We start from the raw sequence: 20,026 nt of genomic DNA, 5'->3' as shown, positions 1-20,026 counted from the left end.
GTTCCCACACAGACGGCTTCCATTGAAGTCAATGGAAGCAGTCGGATCCACGGGACGGCTTCTGCGGAAGAGCAGGAGATAGATATATATATATATTCTGTACTGCGCATGTCTGACAGTGAGCCGTGCGGACCATCCACAGTACAGATGTCCCAGACGAATACAGATGCACACGTATGCCACCTGCAGATACATACACACATATATATTATATATTTTACACACACACTAATATATATATCATTGTTTTCTGCAGCAGATCTCTATATGAATTATAAGCGTAGATATAGGATTTGGATGGTTTGGTTTATAACATGCAAATGCATTAATGTAAATCGAGAAAAGAAAATTAAACTGCTCTGAGTTACCTGCTCTGCTGTGCTCTAGAACTTCTGCACAAAACTCCTGTTCTGTAAAAATAGGTGCATTATCATTGTCATCTTCTACATTGATTGGCAGGTCGAGTGGTGATTCAGGTGCGTACCCGTCTACAGTTTTTGCATAAGCCATAAGCTGAAAATAAAATACACAGAAGATTTAAAAAAAAAACAAAAAAAAAAAAACACAAGTGTAAAAGGCAGATTCAAGTGAATTCCATGTGTGTCCCCTCCAATGTATTATAGCTGCATAGTATAAAATATTGCATTTATTACAGGTTCCTAGACTTAAGCACTGAAGCCAGAGATTGACCTCATTTGACAACAGCAGCCATAGCTTCATGTGACAGCAAGGACCAGAGAGGACAGAAACAGCAGCTCTAGAGCGGAGAAATGGTTACAAGACACAGGAATGGTTTTATTTTATTATTTTCTACCATTATCTTCCTGGGGCATTTTTTTCCTCAAAAAACCCATTCAATGGAAGTCCCATAAGCTCTCTTATATTCTTTAAATTTATATTAAAGAAGAAAAACTAAAACCATTAAGCCCCATTAAAAACCAGTGCCAAAGTAGATTGCAGTGATAGGGGAGGGGACCGTCATCCCTTATTCCCATTGAAGCACGTTTTTATGGTATTTCTATTGGTAAGCATGATAATTTAACTGTTGAAGTTGATTTTGATGCACATTAATAAAAGTTTTACTTCAGTTAATTGATCGCATCACTTATTTTTCTCCTCCCCTCCTGCCCCCCATTCTTCAATTTAAAGTGGTTGTCTGGGCTCGTTTCCACTGATATACCCATCTCTGGATAGTGTGGTTGCTGGCTTCAATCCCACTGAAATCAATGTGAGAGCTGCGTCCAGGATAGGAGGACCATAAAAGGAGCAGGAAGTGGAGTAGCAGCATGGCTTATCCATTAATTTTAATCAGAACAAAGCAAGCGCCAACATTTCCTCCTCAGTCCATCCAAGAAGTGAACTCCAACCCATCAATTAGTGTTGACCTATCCAGCGACAAAAATTGCAGACAACCCTTTTAACTGCCTATCAGGAACAACTCACAAGACTTGCCATTTTGCAGATGCTCTGTCCTAGTCGCTTAGCAATCAAAATTCTATTTTTTTTTTTATAAGTCGCTCAGGCCCATTATTCCTGTTTCCAACACATTAATTTCAAGACATGACTGCTCATATGCTACCTCTGTCATCACATCCCTTGGCAGGTGCTATGGTAACGAGATCAAGGTTATTCACTTAATCGGTCAATGGTTTAAATGACATGACCAAGCGGGATGTGTGCACTTCCCTCCAGTGTAACGTATCACAACATTGTAGATTTTGTAATATTGGCAATAGACGTGAGATCTTGGAAAGACGCCAAAGTGAACCGGTATATTAGTTGAGCATTTGTATTGACCAGCCAACGTTTCCAAACTTACTTCCAAGCGGTTAGAAGAGATTAGGGTAGTAAACTTGTAGAGGATTTTTTTTCCCCACTTTATGCAAGTAAGGTTTAATCACCGTATAATGAAAAGTGATGCAAACGTTTGTATAAAATTTGTGTTTTAATGCCTCGGCTTTTAATATCTCTGCTTGCAGTAGGTCAATTTAAACATTCTTTGCTTACATCCACAGTTGAAAACCCATCAATTTGCTGTTCAACTGACCAAAAACCTTAGCCAAATCCACACCATTTATTCCCCCAGTGATTACACTGTGTGTGAATCTGACCTCACAACAAACTACAAACTACCGACTGAGTACTGCTATATCAGACGTCACACATGGAAAGGCAGACAAGTGGTTGTTAGCACTTTGAATTAAAAAAATAAGACTGGAAATGAAAAAAAAATCATACCTGGAAAGAGGGATATTCTTCACGATCAATTCGTGCATTAATATATATATCACCAGTTATTTCATTTATTGAAAACAATCCAATGGGCGGCAGATCCACTCCCTCTCCTGTGATAGAGTAACGGATGTCGGGGTACTGTTGTTGAGTGTCAGATTGGATCTGTAGGAGAAAAATATATCCTTTCATTATAAACTGTCACCTATCTAATTTTCTTACATAATACATTTAGATTTTGTGGTGTAGATTACAGTAAATCTGTTGGACTGTTGTTGGCCCTATACAATTCACTAAGCCCCATCCAGTGTCGAGAGTGGGGGGCGGGTGCAAAAAGTGGCAAGTATTTGTACACATGGCTTGCACTAAAATGTGTTACTATTTTACGCTAGAACACTGCTGAAAAAAAAGCTTACGTTTCCTGCTGCATGACAATTGAGTGAGTTGATGAAAACTAAGATGGCCACATTATGTGGCCAACAAAGATGGCCACATTTTCTTCTCTGACTACCTGATGCACACTGTTAATTAGTAGGAATCATTAGAATAAGACACTTTGATTAACCAGTGCCAACCAGAGTACAATACTGTGTCTTAGACCACAATATATACCAATACATAGTGTGTATCACAGGTAGTCAGAGGAGCAGTGCAGCCATCTTTGTTTTTTCAGGGCCAGAGGGTCACTTCACCATGGGGTTCTGTTTATATGCAAAACCCATCTCTCTCCTGCTTTAGCATCCCATCTTTCTTACAAGGACCTCAGGAAATGCTGAGATTTGGAAGACCTGTTTTGACAAGGATTGTATTGCGCTTCGTACAGTAATAACCCAACATGACTAGATGCTGCTGGCTTTCTTCAGCTCATTAACCCTGAAATACTATCATACACACACACAATGAGATGTATCACCTTTACACTGATGACACTCAAATATACCTCTCTGCTTTCCAGAATCCCAGTGTCTATTAGCTAGATATGCCTTTTCTTCCGGCTTCCTGGACTTAAAGGTCCACAACATGTCCCCTCCATACATCTCTGCCCTACCTCCCTACAACTTCCAGCCCTTAGAAGACCACCTCATCTACCCTCACCTTTTTTGTTCTCCTAACATAATTGTCTCCAGGATTTCTCCCACACATCACCTATACTTTGGAACTCACTACCTGAACCCATCAGACTCTCCAGCACTTGGGAAAACTCCAAAAGGAACGTGAAAACCCACATCTTTAGCCGAGCCTACAACCTACAGTAATCCTGCAACCACAAGAGGAGCACGTTCTACCACCACCTACTATTTTCTTCCCCCATATACTGTAAGCTTGCGCTCCCTCTATATCAATTTATTAGTCATTTAGTGGATATTAAACATGTGTGGTTAGTATGTAGTAATATCTGCAGTTTATATGCTGTACAATGGAGTTTAGCCCCTATTTACCATTTGCACAGCGCCTTGGCATTAAATAGCGCTTTAAAAAAATAAAATGTCTAGGCTTATAACAGCTAGAAAACTGAAAAGCTTTTCAAAAAGATGGGCTCATATTTCTGCACTCATTAAAAGTTAGGCTATGTTCACGGCTGTATTCAGATCCTCCAGCACGAAGTAGCTTAGTGTGCTGCGCTATTTTGTCCAGGGAAATAAAGGACAGGAGGGAAGTTGAACAGACTCCATTATAATCAAGAGGGGTCCATCAGAAGCTTTTGCTTCCATCATATAATGGTTCTGGCATTCTGTTTTCCTGCTCACATGATGAAATAGGAAAATGCAAAACCTATTAGTAGTGTGAACAGAGCCTTAGCAGTCAGAGACAAATATACTTTCATCACAGATACAAACATCTAATGGCTTGCTCACATCAGCGTCAGAGCTGCAGTTCTGAAACTCAGTCACTGAATTCCAATTCCTGTAAAATGCCAGAAGCCCAGATGGACACTGAATGGACCTCATTGTAGTCAATGTGGTCTGTTTGGCACCATTTCTGCCATATGCTGGCCCAGTACAGGTACTGGGTGCCGTTGTCCTGCTCATAACAGGAGCAGAAAAACATCTCAAAGCCACTGATATAAACAAGCCCTAACATCTATACGGTCAGAATTGAGATGGTGCTAAACTGTACCCGTTCAACAAAATGTGGATATGTTCCTCTGTAGTTTTCATGGACTGAAAAGGGCATAGGGCGCCATCTTCTTTTTGTACGCCTTAATAGTTCTCTGACATTTCTTGTTTTTCCAGCCTGAAAATGCAAAATAAATATTTAAAAAAAAACAAAAAAAAAAAAAAAAAAAAACACAAAGCAGATATAATTCTGCAATTAAAAACAAAAATAAATATATATATATAGCACTTTTACACTTTAGTTACACATAACTTTAAAGGAAAGTCCAGTTGAGAGGTACAATCTAAGAAAGTTATGGAATAGAATAAGTAGCAACTTATTAGTGGAATACTGGTATCACACCCAATCTTAGCCAATTCATATAAGTGGGCAAAGAATTGCTTGAAGACAAAATTCAGAGCATAACAAATTTGCATGCCACTTAATGAAAAGATACTGTAATATGTTATATAACAATATATATTGAACGAAGTATTGAACACCATGTATGCAATACTTGAATGAGAATTAGAGCCAGCATGGGATTATAATAAACAAGTCATGCCGGACTAACCAAAAATTTCCTTCTACAACAGAATCACTGGCTGGATTGATCAGGGAAATGCAGTAGATATAGTATATATCGACTAAGACAAAGCTTTTGACATAGTATCTAATACTCATCTTCATTGAAAACAAACAAAAAAAAGAAAGACCAAATATGGGGTTTTTTAGGCAACTGTTAGGTGGATTCACAACTGGCTGAGTGATCGTTCTCAAAGAGTGGTCATAAATGGCTGCACATCCAGCTGGAGGAATGTATCAAGTGGGGTACCACAAGGCTCTGTCCTGGGCCCAGTGTTGTTCAACATTTTTATAAAATGATCTAGAGGAGGGAATTGAGGGGAACCTGATCAAAGTAGCTGATGACACAAAGCTAGGAGGGGTGGCTAACACTAAAGAAGAGATTGGATTCAAAAGGATCTAGACATGCTTGAACATGTCTAGGCCACAACTAATAAAATGGTATTTAACAGGAAGAAATGCAAAGTCCTACATCTGGGCAAGGAAAATTAAGAACCAACAACATCATACAGAATGGGAGGAATTGGGAAAAAGATCATGCAAAAAAAGACATGGGTATATTAAAAGATCACAGACTGAACAGGAGTTAGTTGTCTGATGCAGTAACAAAAAAAGGCAAAAATACAATTCTGGTACGTATTAGAGAAACAGAGGCTGTTATCACCCTTTGCTCTTTCTTGGTCACATCACATCTGGAGTACTGTGTCCAGCTCTGGGCACCCCAATTTAAAAAAAAATGACAGATTGGAGCAAGTTCATTGAAGAGCTACCAGGATGGAGTGCGGTCCGCAAACTATATACTATCAGGAACGGTTAAAGGATATAGGAATGCTTAGCTTGCAAAGACCACCAAATAGCAGTCCTCAAATATTTGAAGGGCTGTCACAGTACAGAGGGATCAGCCCTATTGTCACTTGCACAAGGAAAGACTAAAACTGAAAGGGAGGAGACACAGATATTAGAAAACATTTTGACAGTAAGGGTGATCAATGAGTGGTACAGGTTTCCCACAGGAGGTGGGGAGTTCTTTAGCAATGGAAGTTATCAAACAAAGGCTGGACAGTCATCTGTCAGGGATGATTGCGTGAATCCTGCATTGAGCAGGGGGTTGGACCCGATGACCCTGCAGGTCCCTTCCAACTCTATGATACCATATCTGTGCACCTATGGATTGTTGGTACAATTATTGTAACAGCTCATCAGAACACCAGTTGGTAGACTATAGAACAAGAGGGCATTTCTAGAAGTTTAAATAAATAAATAATCTGTACCCAATTTGCACTACTTTCCACACAAGTCTGAAACATTAAAGTAGTTAAAGGGGCAGAAAATAGAGGAATTACCTTTCCTTCAGTTACAAGTTTAACAGGAATAATCTTCTCTTTGTTGCAATTTTTATCCAGAAGAATAATTCCAAGTCGTAGAGGATGATTAGGCATTGTAATATGCTTTTTAGAATATATGGCATAATGAGAATCCACATGCTCAATAATAAAATCAGCATTCTGTGTTCCAAGGATAACATCATTGGGATGCATACATGATTTCAGGTTTACTAGTGAAGAACAAAAAACATTAGAAAAGAGCCGCCATATACAAAACATTCAACTATCTGCAAAATAAGGAACACAAACAAGGTGGTCATTACTGACTTTAAAGGGGTTGTCCCGCGGAAGCAAGTGAAGTTAAACACTTCTGTATGGCCATATAAATGCACTTTGTAATGTACATCGTGCATTAAATATTGGCCATACAGAAGTTATACACTTACCCCCTCCGGTGTTGGCGTCCCCGTCTCCATGGCGCCGATTGAAGCCTTCTTCTGCCTGGATTAGACGCGCTTGCGCAGTCTGCCCTCTTCTGTCCGGCTCCGGCGTGCTCGCGCCGCAGAGGTCTTCTGCGCATGCGCAGAAGACCTGTGCGGCGCGAGCACACCGGAGCGGCCCCTTCAGCGCAAGCGCGTCTAATCCAGGCAGAAGGCGGCTTCTTTTTTGGGTGTTAGCAGTAGTTCAGGATGTCATAAAGACATATGGACACCACTCATAGCAGGAAAGCCAATTAAAAGACAAGCACAAAGCCATCCAAATACTGGACTATCGGTGCACTGACTGGGATTGATGAACTTTAAAGGTGACCACGTACCTTCACCAACTGTCAAGCGAATGACTGTACGTCCAACACCTGTTTCCACCGGCTTCCCCATACACATGAATGTTTAGCTCAGCTGAGCATTCATATTTTGGGAGTTAGACCGTAGCCAGACACCTCTGATGGATGATTAAATTTAATGTCCCTGATCTTTCTCTTCGCCCCCCCCCCCCCACCCCCACCCCCTTCCCCAACACCACCTACCAGGTAAAGTGTTCCTGCTTCCATATACATTAGAGAGTCGTCCAACTCTGTCGTTATCAGGATGTTTGGATGACTAAACTAAAGTAGAGTATGTACCAGAATCCAAATGCTGAGATACAATCGTAAGGTATTCCATATGAATCAGTGGATTCTAACAGGACTATCAGAATGTGAATCGTATCGATGCTTATGTCAATATGTAGGAGGCCTGGGTAAAATAATTTATATGTGCAGTGAAAAATCTTTCCTTAGATTGTGTTTACTTTGTGCTACCTATTCCACCATCTAAAGACATCACATGCTCCTGGTTTTATTGATGACAGCTGAATAAAGATGAATTTTAGGAAGCATCGCCGTTTCATTTCTGCATGCATTAGAGTGGTTATTAGACGCAAAAAAAAATTATATTTATATTCTGTGGTGTCAAAAATCTGACAGAAAGCAACTTTAGAATATACTGTCACTTTGAAAACTTCATGGATTCCACCCACTGTCACATGGCCCTGGATGTTCAAGGCTACAGTCACATCTATCAGAATTTCTACAGTGAAAATTCTGCTATCACTTTTGATACAGATCTACGTCTAAACCTCCATGCGTGGACAGGTGGATTTAATAAGAATTTTACAGCCGAATTCAAGATGGATTTCATCCAGTCATTTGAAGAGGTGAAATCTGTGCTGAAAATGCCAAGCATAAACTGACAGGTTATTTATTGTAAATCTGCAACACAACTCAATTGATGCTGTGAATTTTCTCAGTAGTACACGGATAACCCTTCTTGAAATCTAGCTAATATTGCCCATACTGTAAAATGATGCCGATTTTCTGTAGCCAATTCTGCTGCAAAAAAAAAATCCAAAGTGCAAACACACTTTAAAGCTTCTCCTGTAAGGCGTGACGCCCGACACAGCTTCAGGTGGCAGACAGCTTCCTCCTCCTCCAGTACAAAGAGGCTGGCTGCATGGCTCTATTTGCTACCTAAGCATTCCCCCTTCCGATCATATGACTGTAGATGAAATCTAGCAATCCACGAAGTTTTTAAGATGAAGTATATTAGTAAATAGCTTTTTTTGAGAACATGTTTTGGTGTCAAAGAACACCTTTAACTAAAAGCACATGTAACTTATATAAAGGATGTGGCCAAATCTTTTCACATAGAGCATTTTCCAATAAATAACCAAGCAATTCGTTTAGGCATCGCATTTCTGTAGCAGTGAAGGAACACGACTAAGTGAAGTTTTCTTATGAATATATATTTATCAATATTTGAAATCTAACTTACCTTTGCCAACCAAGGATCCTGTGTGGATAACAGACGGCACTGAGAGTTTCACTTTGTGACATGACTTTCCCAAGACACTGAATGGCTAAAATAAAAAGAATAATAAGTATTACGCATTGGTCTCGCTAGCACTTGCTTTTTCACAGAAACTAAAAGTATGACAGTAACAGGAATTCATTCAGGCTCAGTTTTGCTCAAGAATAACTTTTTTGCAATTTTTCAAAGTTTGACCAAAACACTATTTCCATTTCGCATCCAGCTTTCTCTTTGCAATTGTATTTTTCTGACTACATAGAGGACGCCTAATGCGTCGCTGAATATTCACAGCACATAAAAATCAAGAGATCATATAAAGACATTCAGTAGTGTGGAGAGATACGTCATGTTTTATTCCGTCCCTGTAAAAACGTACACAACACTTTATTTAAAATGTTTGGTATATATTGTTTGTTTACAGTCAGGCAAGGGTGTTCTTACCATTGAGGCAGACCATGGGGTGGCTATGGGACCCTACGATATTTGGTTCCACCTCCTTTTCTATTGGGTGGGTGGAACCAGTGCAGAACTTCCCTATAGAGGGACTGAATTTCTCAAAGACATGGAGGATAGGAAACATCTTGAGGGTCATGGAAAAGGGAGGAAAGCAGAAAACAAACTGGACCTTTCTGTCCTAGGTGCCAAAATCTAGTACATTAATAAAGGGGCCCATTTTTATCTTTGCTATGCCCCCCCACCCCCTCTTTTCTATGTATGCCACTGTGGTCAAGACATATTCAACTAGCTCCTTTTTAACCCTCTTACTTTCCAGAACATAATCGCCAACATCCTTGTAGAGTGGTACTTCATTAGCTAAGCATGTATGACATAAAATGCCTCTAACTCATTCTGTATTTCTCAGCTTTAAAACAAAAGAAAAACCAGAGCTCTATCTCAATACAGCCTCAGAAATAGCTGTTTGAAGTGGGAGGTGCATATCCCAGCAGCCCTCACTCCCAACTGTATCTGTATAATCTGTACTTCAAGTTGTTTTGCAGATAGAGCTGTAGTTATGGTCTGGCTTTAAAAGAAAATAACCTTAGTTTTAGCTGTAGACCAAAACCAGTGCTCTATATGCAATACAGCCTAAGATACAACAGGTTGATGTGGGTTTTAGATGAAATGGTATGCTTTAATGCATTTTTATAAAACTACCTGAAGATGTAGCTGTTGACAGCCCATTAAAACAACAATTAGCACATTGTCTTTTCAGGAAATATATAGGATTTGAGGATGTACTTCGTTTTCAAGGTGTGTAATTCCTGTACTTAGTGCTTTCCAGCTTAAAAAAAAAAACAGATTTTTGTCCTTTCCATTTCCAGGGGTGTTGTGAAGATATGTCTATGTAGACAGAGGCCTAAATGCTATAGATGAACTCTGCACATGCTGAATTCTCTAATTTTAAGAGATATAAAGTTTCTGCACTTTTTTCCCCCCCAAAAAAATTACACTTTCACGCAAAATTGATTATATAAAGTGCTGAGTGGTATTTTTACAATGTGGAAAACGTCTACTTCCAGAAAACATATGGGTATGGGCATTTCCATTGATTTTTTATTTTAGGATTTACAGAGAAGCATTTAATATACAATGTGAACATTATCCTGGCTGCTGGATTTGCGAAGTGTCCAAAACCCCCTGGCAACAAAAGGGGTAAATCTTGCAGAATCTTCTATAAATTTCAATCTCTTCTAAAAGAAAAGGAGGAAAGTTAGAAAACTCTATTTCAGGCTATTTTAACTGCTTGCCATTCTGCTTCCCCAAGTGCCCACCCCTCCACATTCCTGGGACTGGAGCTTATCTTTCTGCAGTAACCTATGTTAGGGGTCATGAGACCAAACATCACTGGAAGAAATAAATCAGCATTTCTCCCTTCTTGGAGAAACAGATCACTTTACTAATTCTTGGGAACAAAGGAGCAGCAGTCCACGCAATTCAATAGCTTATTCAGCTTTACTAGCTCTATTCCTTAAAAAGGCAGTTTCATACATACATGAGAAAAAAGGGGCCAATTGTCTTCCCCCTATTCGGATTAAAGGCTCACTATATCCACAATCATATGCAAATAAACACGGCCACATGCCCCCTTCCTTCAGTGACCAACATTCAAGAATTAAAGAATGTTTAATCTAAAAAGGTACGCTCACTCGGGATAAATGCCGGGCGCTTAAGCACCAGCCAGCCGTCTCAGCGAGTATCGCTCATGTATTTTCATGTAAGAGCGATGGATCGCTCACTGAATGGAGGCGGAGTGCGCCAGAGATCTCTTCCCGCTATTTGCATCCATTCAAAGTAAACCAGCAGGCAATGTTCATAGATGAACGACTGCCATTTTCACAGCCGACAGTAGTTTAGCGTTTCAGTGAGCTGAATTCTCGCTCACCTGCCCAATAAGGTCCCATGTTTTCAGGTATTTTTATTAAGGTCTGAAAAATGGCACCAGTCACTCTAGCTGCAGAAAGCCTGCCTCCAAACTCGGACCATTTATGCGGGTTTTATCCCGAATTCTTGTGCGGAATTCCCACCCTCATTGAGAGCAGGTGAATTCAGCAGCGGAGACGGCGATAAAAGTGACATGCTGCGTAATTCAATTCCGTACTGCAAGTCAATTTCTGCGCAGGTTTTGTGCGGGTTATTTCCGCAGCTTGTGGGCAAGATTTCCAAAGTCTCATCCATTTTGCTGCTACTGTATCTGCCATGGAGTTTCCGTGCAGAGGGTCCACACAGATATCCTGCGTTAATTCCGCCCCATGTGGACCCCACCTATATGTCATATTGACTCCTGCAGAGTTCTAATTGTCCATAGCGAGTTGCCTGTGCCGAAACCCAATTCACCCTGTTTGAAACTACTAACAAGGACCTACAGAAGAGCAGGACAACAGTAAAAAAACCTGATTTCCCCATCACCACCCTGTTCTGCCATTCCCAGTCTTAGGGCCAATGCCCATGGACAGATCATCGCTGCGGGATTCACGGTCAGACACCCGCCGCGAATCCCGCAGCAATAGCCTTCCATACACATGCTATGTTAACAGCTTCTTCCCTGCACATGAGCGGAAATCAACTGCAATATTGCGCTTGCTGAGGAGAATCGCAGCATGTTCTATTCATCGCGAAAAATCGCACGGACGGCTTCCATTGCAGTCAATAGAAGCTGACTCTCGCGATACTCCGCACTGTGAGCACAGCGGGAAGTAAGGCAGAAATCCCATCACAGCCCACCGCTGGCGCATCATGCCGCGCATGTGCACTAGCTGAGACTCTCGCTGCGTATTCAGAGAGGCGAGTAGGAGGTCCCTTGGGGGCGCCGACTCCGATTCCACTGCGATATTTCGCAGGTGGAATCCAACTCGGCTGTGGGCAGGAGGCCTTAGAGCTCACACACTTGCATTTTTTTTTTTAACACTGTGTTAACGCTGTGTTTTGTTTTTTTTAAGGCAAATGTCAATGGGACTTTCTAATGTTAAATACGCATTGGATATAAAAATAAAAATTGCAAAGCACAAACTTACACTGCGTTTTTAACATTAGAATGTCCCATTGACATTCGTGATAAACACATGTGTGTGGGAGCCCTTAGGGGTTGTTCATGACTTTTCTTATTAAGGACCTCTGTCCTTGAATAGGAGCTGCACCTGCAATACCAACTTCGGCCACTTCACTTACTACAGTGTTTGCTTCCTGCTCTGTCCACAATGACAGCTGGCCTGATACTAGCTGATCAACTCAATACTTAATCATTTGGTGTCTGCCGCTTGGGATCTCCGATGTGGCCTCTTCTCAGGCATGTGACATCATATCCATTAGTCACATGGCCTGAGAGCAGGTCAGTCGCATTAAAGTGAATGGGACTAAACTTCAATACCAGGCACAGCTGCTATACAAATGTACAGAACGGTGCCTGATACGGACTGACCACCACTGTAACTTCATTCAGCTAATCAGAGGGGATTCCAAGCAGCAGACCCCCACAGATTAACTATTCATGACCTATCCTGCTTTTGTCTCCTCCTTGAGGTCTTCGGCTGTACCAGCCGAGAACTCAACCTTCTCCTCCTAGATTGCAGGAGCTTTAATCAAGCGTCGTATATTTACAATGGCGCAGGATTAACCCTTTGCATTCCAATTTTGGATTCAGGGTTTCCTAAGGGGTTCTCTCTTTCTGCCATTATACAACGGCACCATCTGCTGGCTAGAGCCAGTACTGCAGTATGGGACATACTGGAGAGGCCCCCCCGACAACAGAGCGGCCAGTAATGTATAGTAAGACATCGGAGCTGTACAGCCTTCAATCAGAATGTCTTTATATGTCAGACAGTGGATTGGAAAGGGTTAAAGCCCAGGGCCAAGCCTTGTATATTTATGGTCCTTAATGGGTTAGAACAAAGTGTTGTGAAGCAAGTACTATTTGTACCATATTACACCCCTCTTATTGTTTGGACCTAAAATAAATGATATATAAACCATGATAGCCTGAGAACTGAGTACAGTTGTGGTTGTTACAGCGGCCATACATGATCAATGACACTAGGTGAAAGATGGACGGCCTGTCGCTATGGAAATGTTCTTTCATGGAAGGCTAGTTTGTATCGGCCAATTGCATAATACCGTATTGAAGGCCTGGCAAATATCCGACAAACAATTTTAAATAGCCGTCTTATTTGCAGACAAAGACGTTACGTCATCAGTTAGCCAAAACTATTGTTTGTTGGTACCCTTCACCAAACAAATGATCACTCTGGTTAGAATCTGTCAACTTTGAAGCACAGCAATAGGTTTGTGCACCTTTATATTACTGTAGTATAACCTTATCTGTACTACTGATAAGTGTAGCAATAGCCAAAATACATTACATAGAATACAAAAAGCAAAATATAACATATTGTGGCATGTATAGCGCTCATACATGAGATATTTATATACAATCTGCTGAGAATCTGATGTCTGTGGATGCTACTAATGTTGGCTATATGTGCCGATGATCTACAGATAAATATATCATGGTCATGGCCAGCTGTAACTTCAATACTAAATCCTGCACAAATCCTTAGTGCAAGTACAGATGTAGCCGCAGTGGGGTTCTCATTTGGCACAACTCATGATAAAGTTTCTGGGGTTTTACATAGAACTGTAGATAGTGAGATATGGCCCTTACACTGCAAAATAAACTGGAACAAGCACGCCACTAGCGGTGAAGAAACGATCGTATATCAATCACTTGGCATGATTTATGATAAATAATTGCGTAGTTTCAGTCGCTCATTGAAGTATAACCAAGCCTTTCGTGAACCCTTCTGCCACGGCCTTCTACTCCTCAAATCGTAGGACATCGCTTTATACCAAATAATGCAGCATGAACGATAATTTTCCGGTTTGCATTAAAAAAAAAAACTGATCAGAAATTAAACAAGTTTATCGGCACTTGTTCATTCACTGCGAGGATTTACACTTAATCATCGCGCAACCTACTTGAGCTAACAATTATCTGCTACGTGTCAAAGGGCCGGTAGTCTAATACACAGGCTATGCAAATTTGTAACATCACAAATGCAGCTCTGTTGCCAATAAGATGTTCCAATATTTGGATTTTTTTCTCTTTTTGGCCCAATTGTCTGTGAAACAGAGGATGCCATGTACATTGGGCATCAGAAAAGCAAGAGTTGTCTACTGCTGGGTAATGACTAAAAGAGGGCAATGCAGGCCCAAATCATCAAGGACCGTGGGGAATGTTCTGCCATTAGGATTCCATGTGAAAACAATATAAACTGAAGTCAATACAAATAATATCGCTAATATAAACAGTAAACCATGTAGTAATTGTATCATCTCTGATATGTTAGTGATACATGGGTGATTTTCCAACATGAGTTCTGTCCGATTTTCTCTGGAGCAGAGGAAAAAAAAACATACAATAAAAATGCATATGAAAAATAGCATAAATTTAAAAAAAAATGTAAAAAAATAAAATAAAAAAAAAAAACACTACAAGACTTTTTTTTTATTGACCATAACTGCACTCGCCGTGTGAATACAGCCTTATTTATCATCATCTGCATTATAACCAGACAGAAAACAAATCAAGCATCCGGCTACAAGATGTATCATATAATATGTTACATGTAAAACCTGCAACAGAGTTATTTGGCTACAATATTACACATTTCGTATCACATACAAGGATGTTCAGGGGGCTGAATTATAGCAGAGCGGAATCAGATTTTCGGCTAATAAACCTATTTTACCAGCCACACAAATGGTTAATAATAACATAAAGCTGCATTCTTTCAGAGCACAGCCCTCCTATAAACCCCAGCCAGCCGCAGCCAGGAGCACACAGGCGATGTTTGCACAGGTCAGCCACTAGGTAGCACATGCGGACTTCCAGAAGTTTTCAGTACGAGGAGTGGCCCGATATGAGATATCAGCCATGTATTGACACTAACAGGCAAGCTCATAGCGATATCACCCAGGCAGCAGATATGGGCTCCACATAGAATACACGGCCTTCTGCATTATTAATGAGGGTGATATGTGGAGGGGAAGCACTCACCAGGAGCAGCGCCAGCAAGCAGCCTGTCAGCAGTAGTCCTGTCCATGATGCCGTGGCCCCCATGGTGAGCAGGTGAGGTGTGTGTGGCCCCTGGAGGAGGTGGTCAGTCAGCTCCCGGTGTCTGCGGCTCTCCCAGCGCACTCCGGCTGATGTCTGCTTTCCTCCCTGGCTACACTGCGCCCCTGTGCACCTGTCCCCTCCCTTGTGGAAGCCATGGAGGTGTGACTTCCCTGCGGGCGGGGCCTTGCCGCTCTCACAAATACACTTTATTGACTCCCTGCTGTGACTGGGAAGCGAGTCATATTCTGTACCTGAGAGGGCAGAGTCCCTGCCTTGTAGCGCCGGCTGCTCTGAGTCATGGCGACGTCAGGCACTGCCGGCATACAGGGAGGAGGGTGTCCTCTCCACAGAATGTCTCCCGCAGCAGCTCACAGGTGGCTCTTCTGCCCTCCACACAATGGTGGGGTGCTTAGGAGCTCCATATTAGACACCAGTTAGGGCCCAGCTAATGGCTGCTGGGTCTGGTGCAGAGGTTCAGCCTCCCCCCTCCTGGGAAAAGTATATACAGTGGAGACCACATAATATATCAGACATATCTAACACGGCAGTCGCCATATAACGCGTTTACACTGAACGGTTATCCTTCAGCAAATTCTTCCAACGAGCGGAACGCTAATTGTTAAGAGTAAACGCGGGCCAATGGCGAACAAGAATCGTGCGCCTGTCCTTCGAGAATCACGAAGTCTAATCCCGATGCGAGCCGGGGTGATTGTGAGAATCGGGAGATTCCCGTCCGTGTAAAAGGGCCATACCTGTCAGACTGCAGTCCTACACAAATAGGTCGGCTGCACACGACTGCATTGGAATTGCGGGTTCGGCGTTCGGCGTCTGCGCTGACTTTCCGTGGTAAAGGGCAGGCATTGAACGGCATGCCTTTTCATATATTCCCTTGCACTCGCGGATACGAATTGCATATTCCATGAGGGCTTTCTGCGCTAAAATGCAGGAATTGATCGGCATGCATTTTCAAATTTTCCCTCACACTCGTGGACAGGAATTGTGTTTTCCGTGAGGAGAAGAAGAATCGCGGCATGCTCTATTTTACTGCAGGATCCTTGTGGACGGCCTGCATTGATGTCAATGGAGGGATCCGACCCGCAGCGCATACTCAATTAACATTGCGTACGGGCTGCGGGTAACCACGGTATTGCTAAGCCACGATGCTGGAAATACAAACAAGCAAAAAGAGAAAACCTATTGCGCATGACCGCCTGCGAGACTCGGCAGTCATCCACAATACAGTGAAGTGAGGTGCGCAGGGTCACCAGCCGGGCTCACAGCCGGACTCTGCTGCAGACCTCCCGCATGCGGAATCCGACCCGCTCGTGTGAGCCCGGCCGTAGGCTGCCTTCACACGGGCGAGTGCCATCTCTAATCGATATCGCCCATGTAAACTTGCAATACTTGATGCGAGCATCGCCTCACAACTGCGCACTAGTGATTTTCGCAGACGTAAAAAGATCGCAAGCGCCTCCAATAGATTTCAGTGGTAAAAGGCGCATCAGACTCGCATGCAAATCATATGAAACGCCAGTGCGATTTTATTTATCCCATAGGAAATAATGGGAGGTTCAATAAGATGTCACCCAATAGTAGGACATGCAGGGATTTTACAATCCCACAGCGTCACTCATCGGAATAGACACATTGAATTTAATGTGTTATTAGCACGCGCAATTTTATCCATATCGCTATCGAATGGAACTCGCGCATGAAACTCACCCATATGGCTGCGCCATGATATTGATTATAGTGCAGTTACCTCCAGTGATCACAATTTATGTCTTCTCTGATTACAGTCATCCATTTCCCTTTTCTTCTCTGCCGGGCCCAGACTGCCATGAAGACCTCTTCCAATTATGACTCATCTTTCTGCACTTTCCCCATCCTGTTGTTACCCACACTGCCCCTTCCTGTTCCTTCTTGTGCTCCACAAAGAAATAGTGTCCTCCCTAAAGGTGACTGAGCACCAAATACAGTCCCTTCTCCCTCCTCAAAGTAACAGTGCCCCCTAAAGCAAAGAGCACCACCAAACAGTGCCTCCTCTGTGCCTTCAAAGTAATAGTTCCCCCATAAAGGGGTTAACCAGACTTCAAAAATTGACGGCCCATTCTCTAGATAGACCATCTGTATCTGATCGGTGGGGGTATACTCGTGCCAGCAGTGCGGCCTCTTCAATATTTACATCTGAGCACAGTTGTGTTCATACTCAGAACACCGTATTAATTATAGCAGCGATTCTGGGTACCACGGGCTTGTCCCATTTACTTCACAATAGGTATCATTGCATTCGTAACGACCCAGACAATAAAAAATAAAATATTTTGTTATTTATTGCGCTTGGTGAACGCCGTACAAATAATTTTTAAAAGTAATGGCAGAATTGCTATTTTTCTTTCGTTTGCCTTCCAAAAAACAATCCAAAAGTCACACGTACCCCAAAATGGCTCCAATAAAATCTACAACTCTTTTTGCAAAAAAGAAGATCTCACAGAGCTCTGTTACCAGTAAAAAAAAAACTGCTATGGATCTTGGAAGGCAGCGATTCAGATTCTATTGTTTTTCTTTAAAAACATGTTTTTATTGTGCAAAAGTAGTAACAAAAATCTGTATAATCGTGCTGATCCAAATAAGAAAGTTATCATGTTATTTTTACCAGAACAGTGAGTGCTGTAAAAACAAAACCCGAAAACGATGGTGGAATTTCTGTGGGGACTTCCATCTCCCCCTGCCCCCACCCCCACCAAAAAAAACCATAATAGTTATACCATACATTATATGTACCGCAGAGTGGAGCATAAGTGCTCACATCTTGAACGCCATGATACCAGGAGTTCGCTGTGGCCTCTGATTAGCCGCAGCGGTCACCTGCCTTCTAGGTGGCGGAGGATGGAAACAAAGCAGTGGAGACCGAGGGCGGGTGAGTATATACTATTTTTTAATTTTAATGTATGCCCAGACCATAAATTTCTTTAGATTAAAACCACACAACCCCTGTAGGGGCAAAAAATAGGTTCTTCACTAAGGGGTTAATATTGCCTCTCTTGCTCCCCTTCTCTCCCCATATATCCATTCAAGGTAAGTCATTGAAATATGCTGTCCCACCAGCCCCCTCTCCATCACCCCCCAGCGCCCCTGGACCTCCATCCCCCAGAATTCAGTGTCAGTTTATCCCCAGTTCTATCCTGCAGCCAGCTGACTGTCTGGCTATGCGACTTCCTGTATGGCAGAGCCTGGCTGCTCTCCCTGCCCTCCGATGCCAGTGAGCTGTAGAAGGAAATCACATAGCCAGACCGGCAGCTGACTTCACAATACAATTACGGAAGAACTGACACTGAATTCTGCAAGACTGAGGTTAAGGTGGGGGTGGGGGCAAGGAGGGGGTCTGGAGTCACAGTATATTTAGGTGCCTTCTGAAGCGCTGGCAGCACTCAGCTCGGGGTGCTGCAGAGATGTGTTGCGGGGGGGGGGGGGGAGGGGGGCCCCTGAGTCCACCTGGCTTATGGTCTGAGTCACAATCGCGACCCCTATAGCTATGCCGCTGACCCCAATGTGTCTGCTATTTCACAATTTGATGTAATTTGGTCCTCCTAAAATTCTAGATTTCCTACAATGCGATGTTCCTGGACATTCATACTGGATGTTTCACCAGTAGTCCGCCACTATATGTATATTCTGTCGCCCACAGTACTGTTCTTCCATGGTCCTTATTTCCTGGTGAAATCGCTCACCCAGTTCATCACTTACATCACCAAGACAATCTGAAAATGGCCGATCCGGCAATCTGATGCTCATGTAACAACCAAATGTTCAGTAACAGAAGTGAGCGCACTTTCCAGAAGTTCACCGGAGCTTACCACCTTATAGTTCCCAAGGAAATGATTTACAACCACACAAAACAAAGACCGCACATGAGCCTCAAAGTTGTCCACTGGATCTTAGGAACGCTGGTCTTTCGTGAGTTCGGGATTTGCGGTCCATCAAATTTACCTGCTTTTAGCTTCTCCATCCTCATTGCAGAAAATTTTCTACAATTGTAGTCAAAACACATTTCATTTCATTTGTCTTCAGTGTCTTTACAAATTGTTTCATCAAACCAAGTTTGTTTTACAAGTACTAATAGTAACACATGCTGGTGGTAAAATAAATATAGCAAATAGATAATGACATCAGGAATATCTTGAAAACTAGAGCTCCTAGGACAAAAGGGATGATATTTTCGGAATCAGTGGCACAAAAATACCTAGAAGGTCTAACATTCCAGGCACCATGAATTTTTCTTTCTTTTTTCAGTGTAATCTTTATATAGCGCCAATATATTCTGTAGAACGAATCAGGGGGAACATAGTCAAAATAACACATTACATACAGTATTAAACCAATAGACACTTTGAACAATAGAAGTGAGTGTCCTGCCCACAATAGCTTATATACAGGAGTGGCACAAGAAGTACAAGAACTTGTTCTGTACAATTGTCCAGCCATGTTTTATATAAATAGGGTGCTATACATAAAGCTGTATGACTAGATCCCCAGTCGGTATCTATGTATATATAGATATGAAGTTCATAAGGATGCATTACCCACAATGCTGCTTGGCCATTTCAAACTGCTTTTAGCTGCACCTCATTTTAAAATCGTGCTGATTTTTTATGTTAGCACAGTGTCAGCTAAATGGTGGCTGTACCATGTGAACACAGACTAACTGTTTAACCTATTAGTGACCAAGCCTGTTTGCGCCTTAATGACCAGGCCAGATTTTGGAAATCTGACATCTGCCACTTTAACATAAAATAACTCCGTTAAGGTTTTGCATATCCAAGTGATTA

General features: G+C 42.1%; 1 protein-coding gene across 2 annotated transcripts in view; it reads right to left on the bottom strand.

The window, feature by feature from the left end:
- The window catches only part of LOC136579229 (desmocollin-2-like), a 36,583-nt gene extending 21,243 nt beyond the window's left edge, over nucleotides 1-15,340 (bottom strand). The window contains exons 1-6 of one of the 2 annotated variants that reach the window (XM_066579646.1): nucleotides 15,138-15,340; nucleotides 8,552-8,636; nucleotides 6,258-6,469; nucleotides 4,351-4,467; nucleotides 2,239-2,397; nucleotides 369-513 (exon numbers count right to left, since the gene is read on the bottom strand). In XM_066579646.1, the coding sequence (XP_066435743.1) occupies nucleotides 369-513; nucleotides 2,239-2,397; nucleotides 4,351-4,467; nucleotides 6,258-6,469; nucleotides 8,552-8,636; nucleotides 15,138-15,200 (781 nt within the window). In that variant the 5' untranslated portion in view covers nucleotides 15,201-15,340. The remainder of the gene's footprint in view (nucleotides 1-368; nucleotides 514-2,238; nucleotides 2,398-4,350; nucleotides 4,468-6,257; nucleotides 6,470-8,551; nucleotides 8,637-15,137) is intronic. The other variant, XM_066579645.1, reaches the window with a different exon arrangement.
- Between the last annotated feature and the right edge of the window lie 4,686 nt (nucleotides 15,341-20,026).

Source organism: Eleutherodactylus coqui, chromosome 9, assembly GCF_035609145.1.
Source record: "Eleutherodactylus coqui strain aEleCoq1 chromosome 9, aEleCoq1.hap1, whole genome shotgun sequence".
Taxonomy (NCBI): Eukaryota; Metazoa; Chordata; class Amphibia; order Anura; family Eleutherodactylidae; genus Eleutherodactylus; species Eleutherodactylus coqui.
Note: the sequence above shows the minus strand (reverse complement) of the source record. Positions and strands in the feature narration are given on the sequence as shown.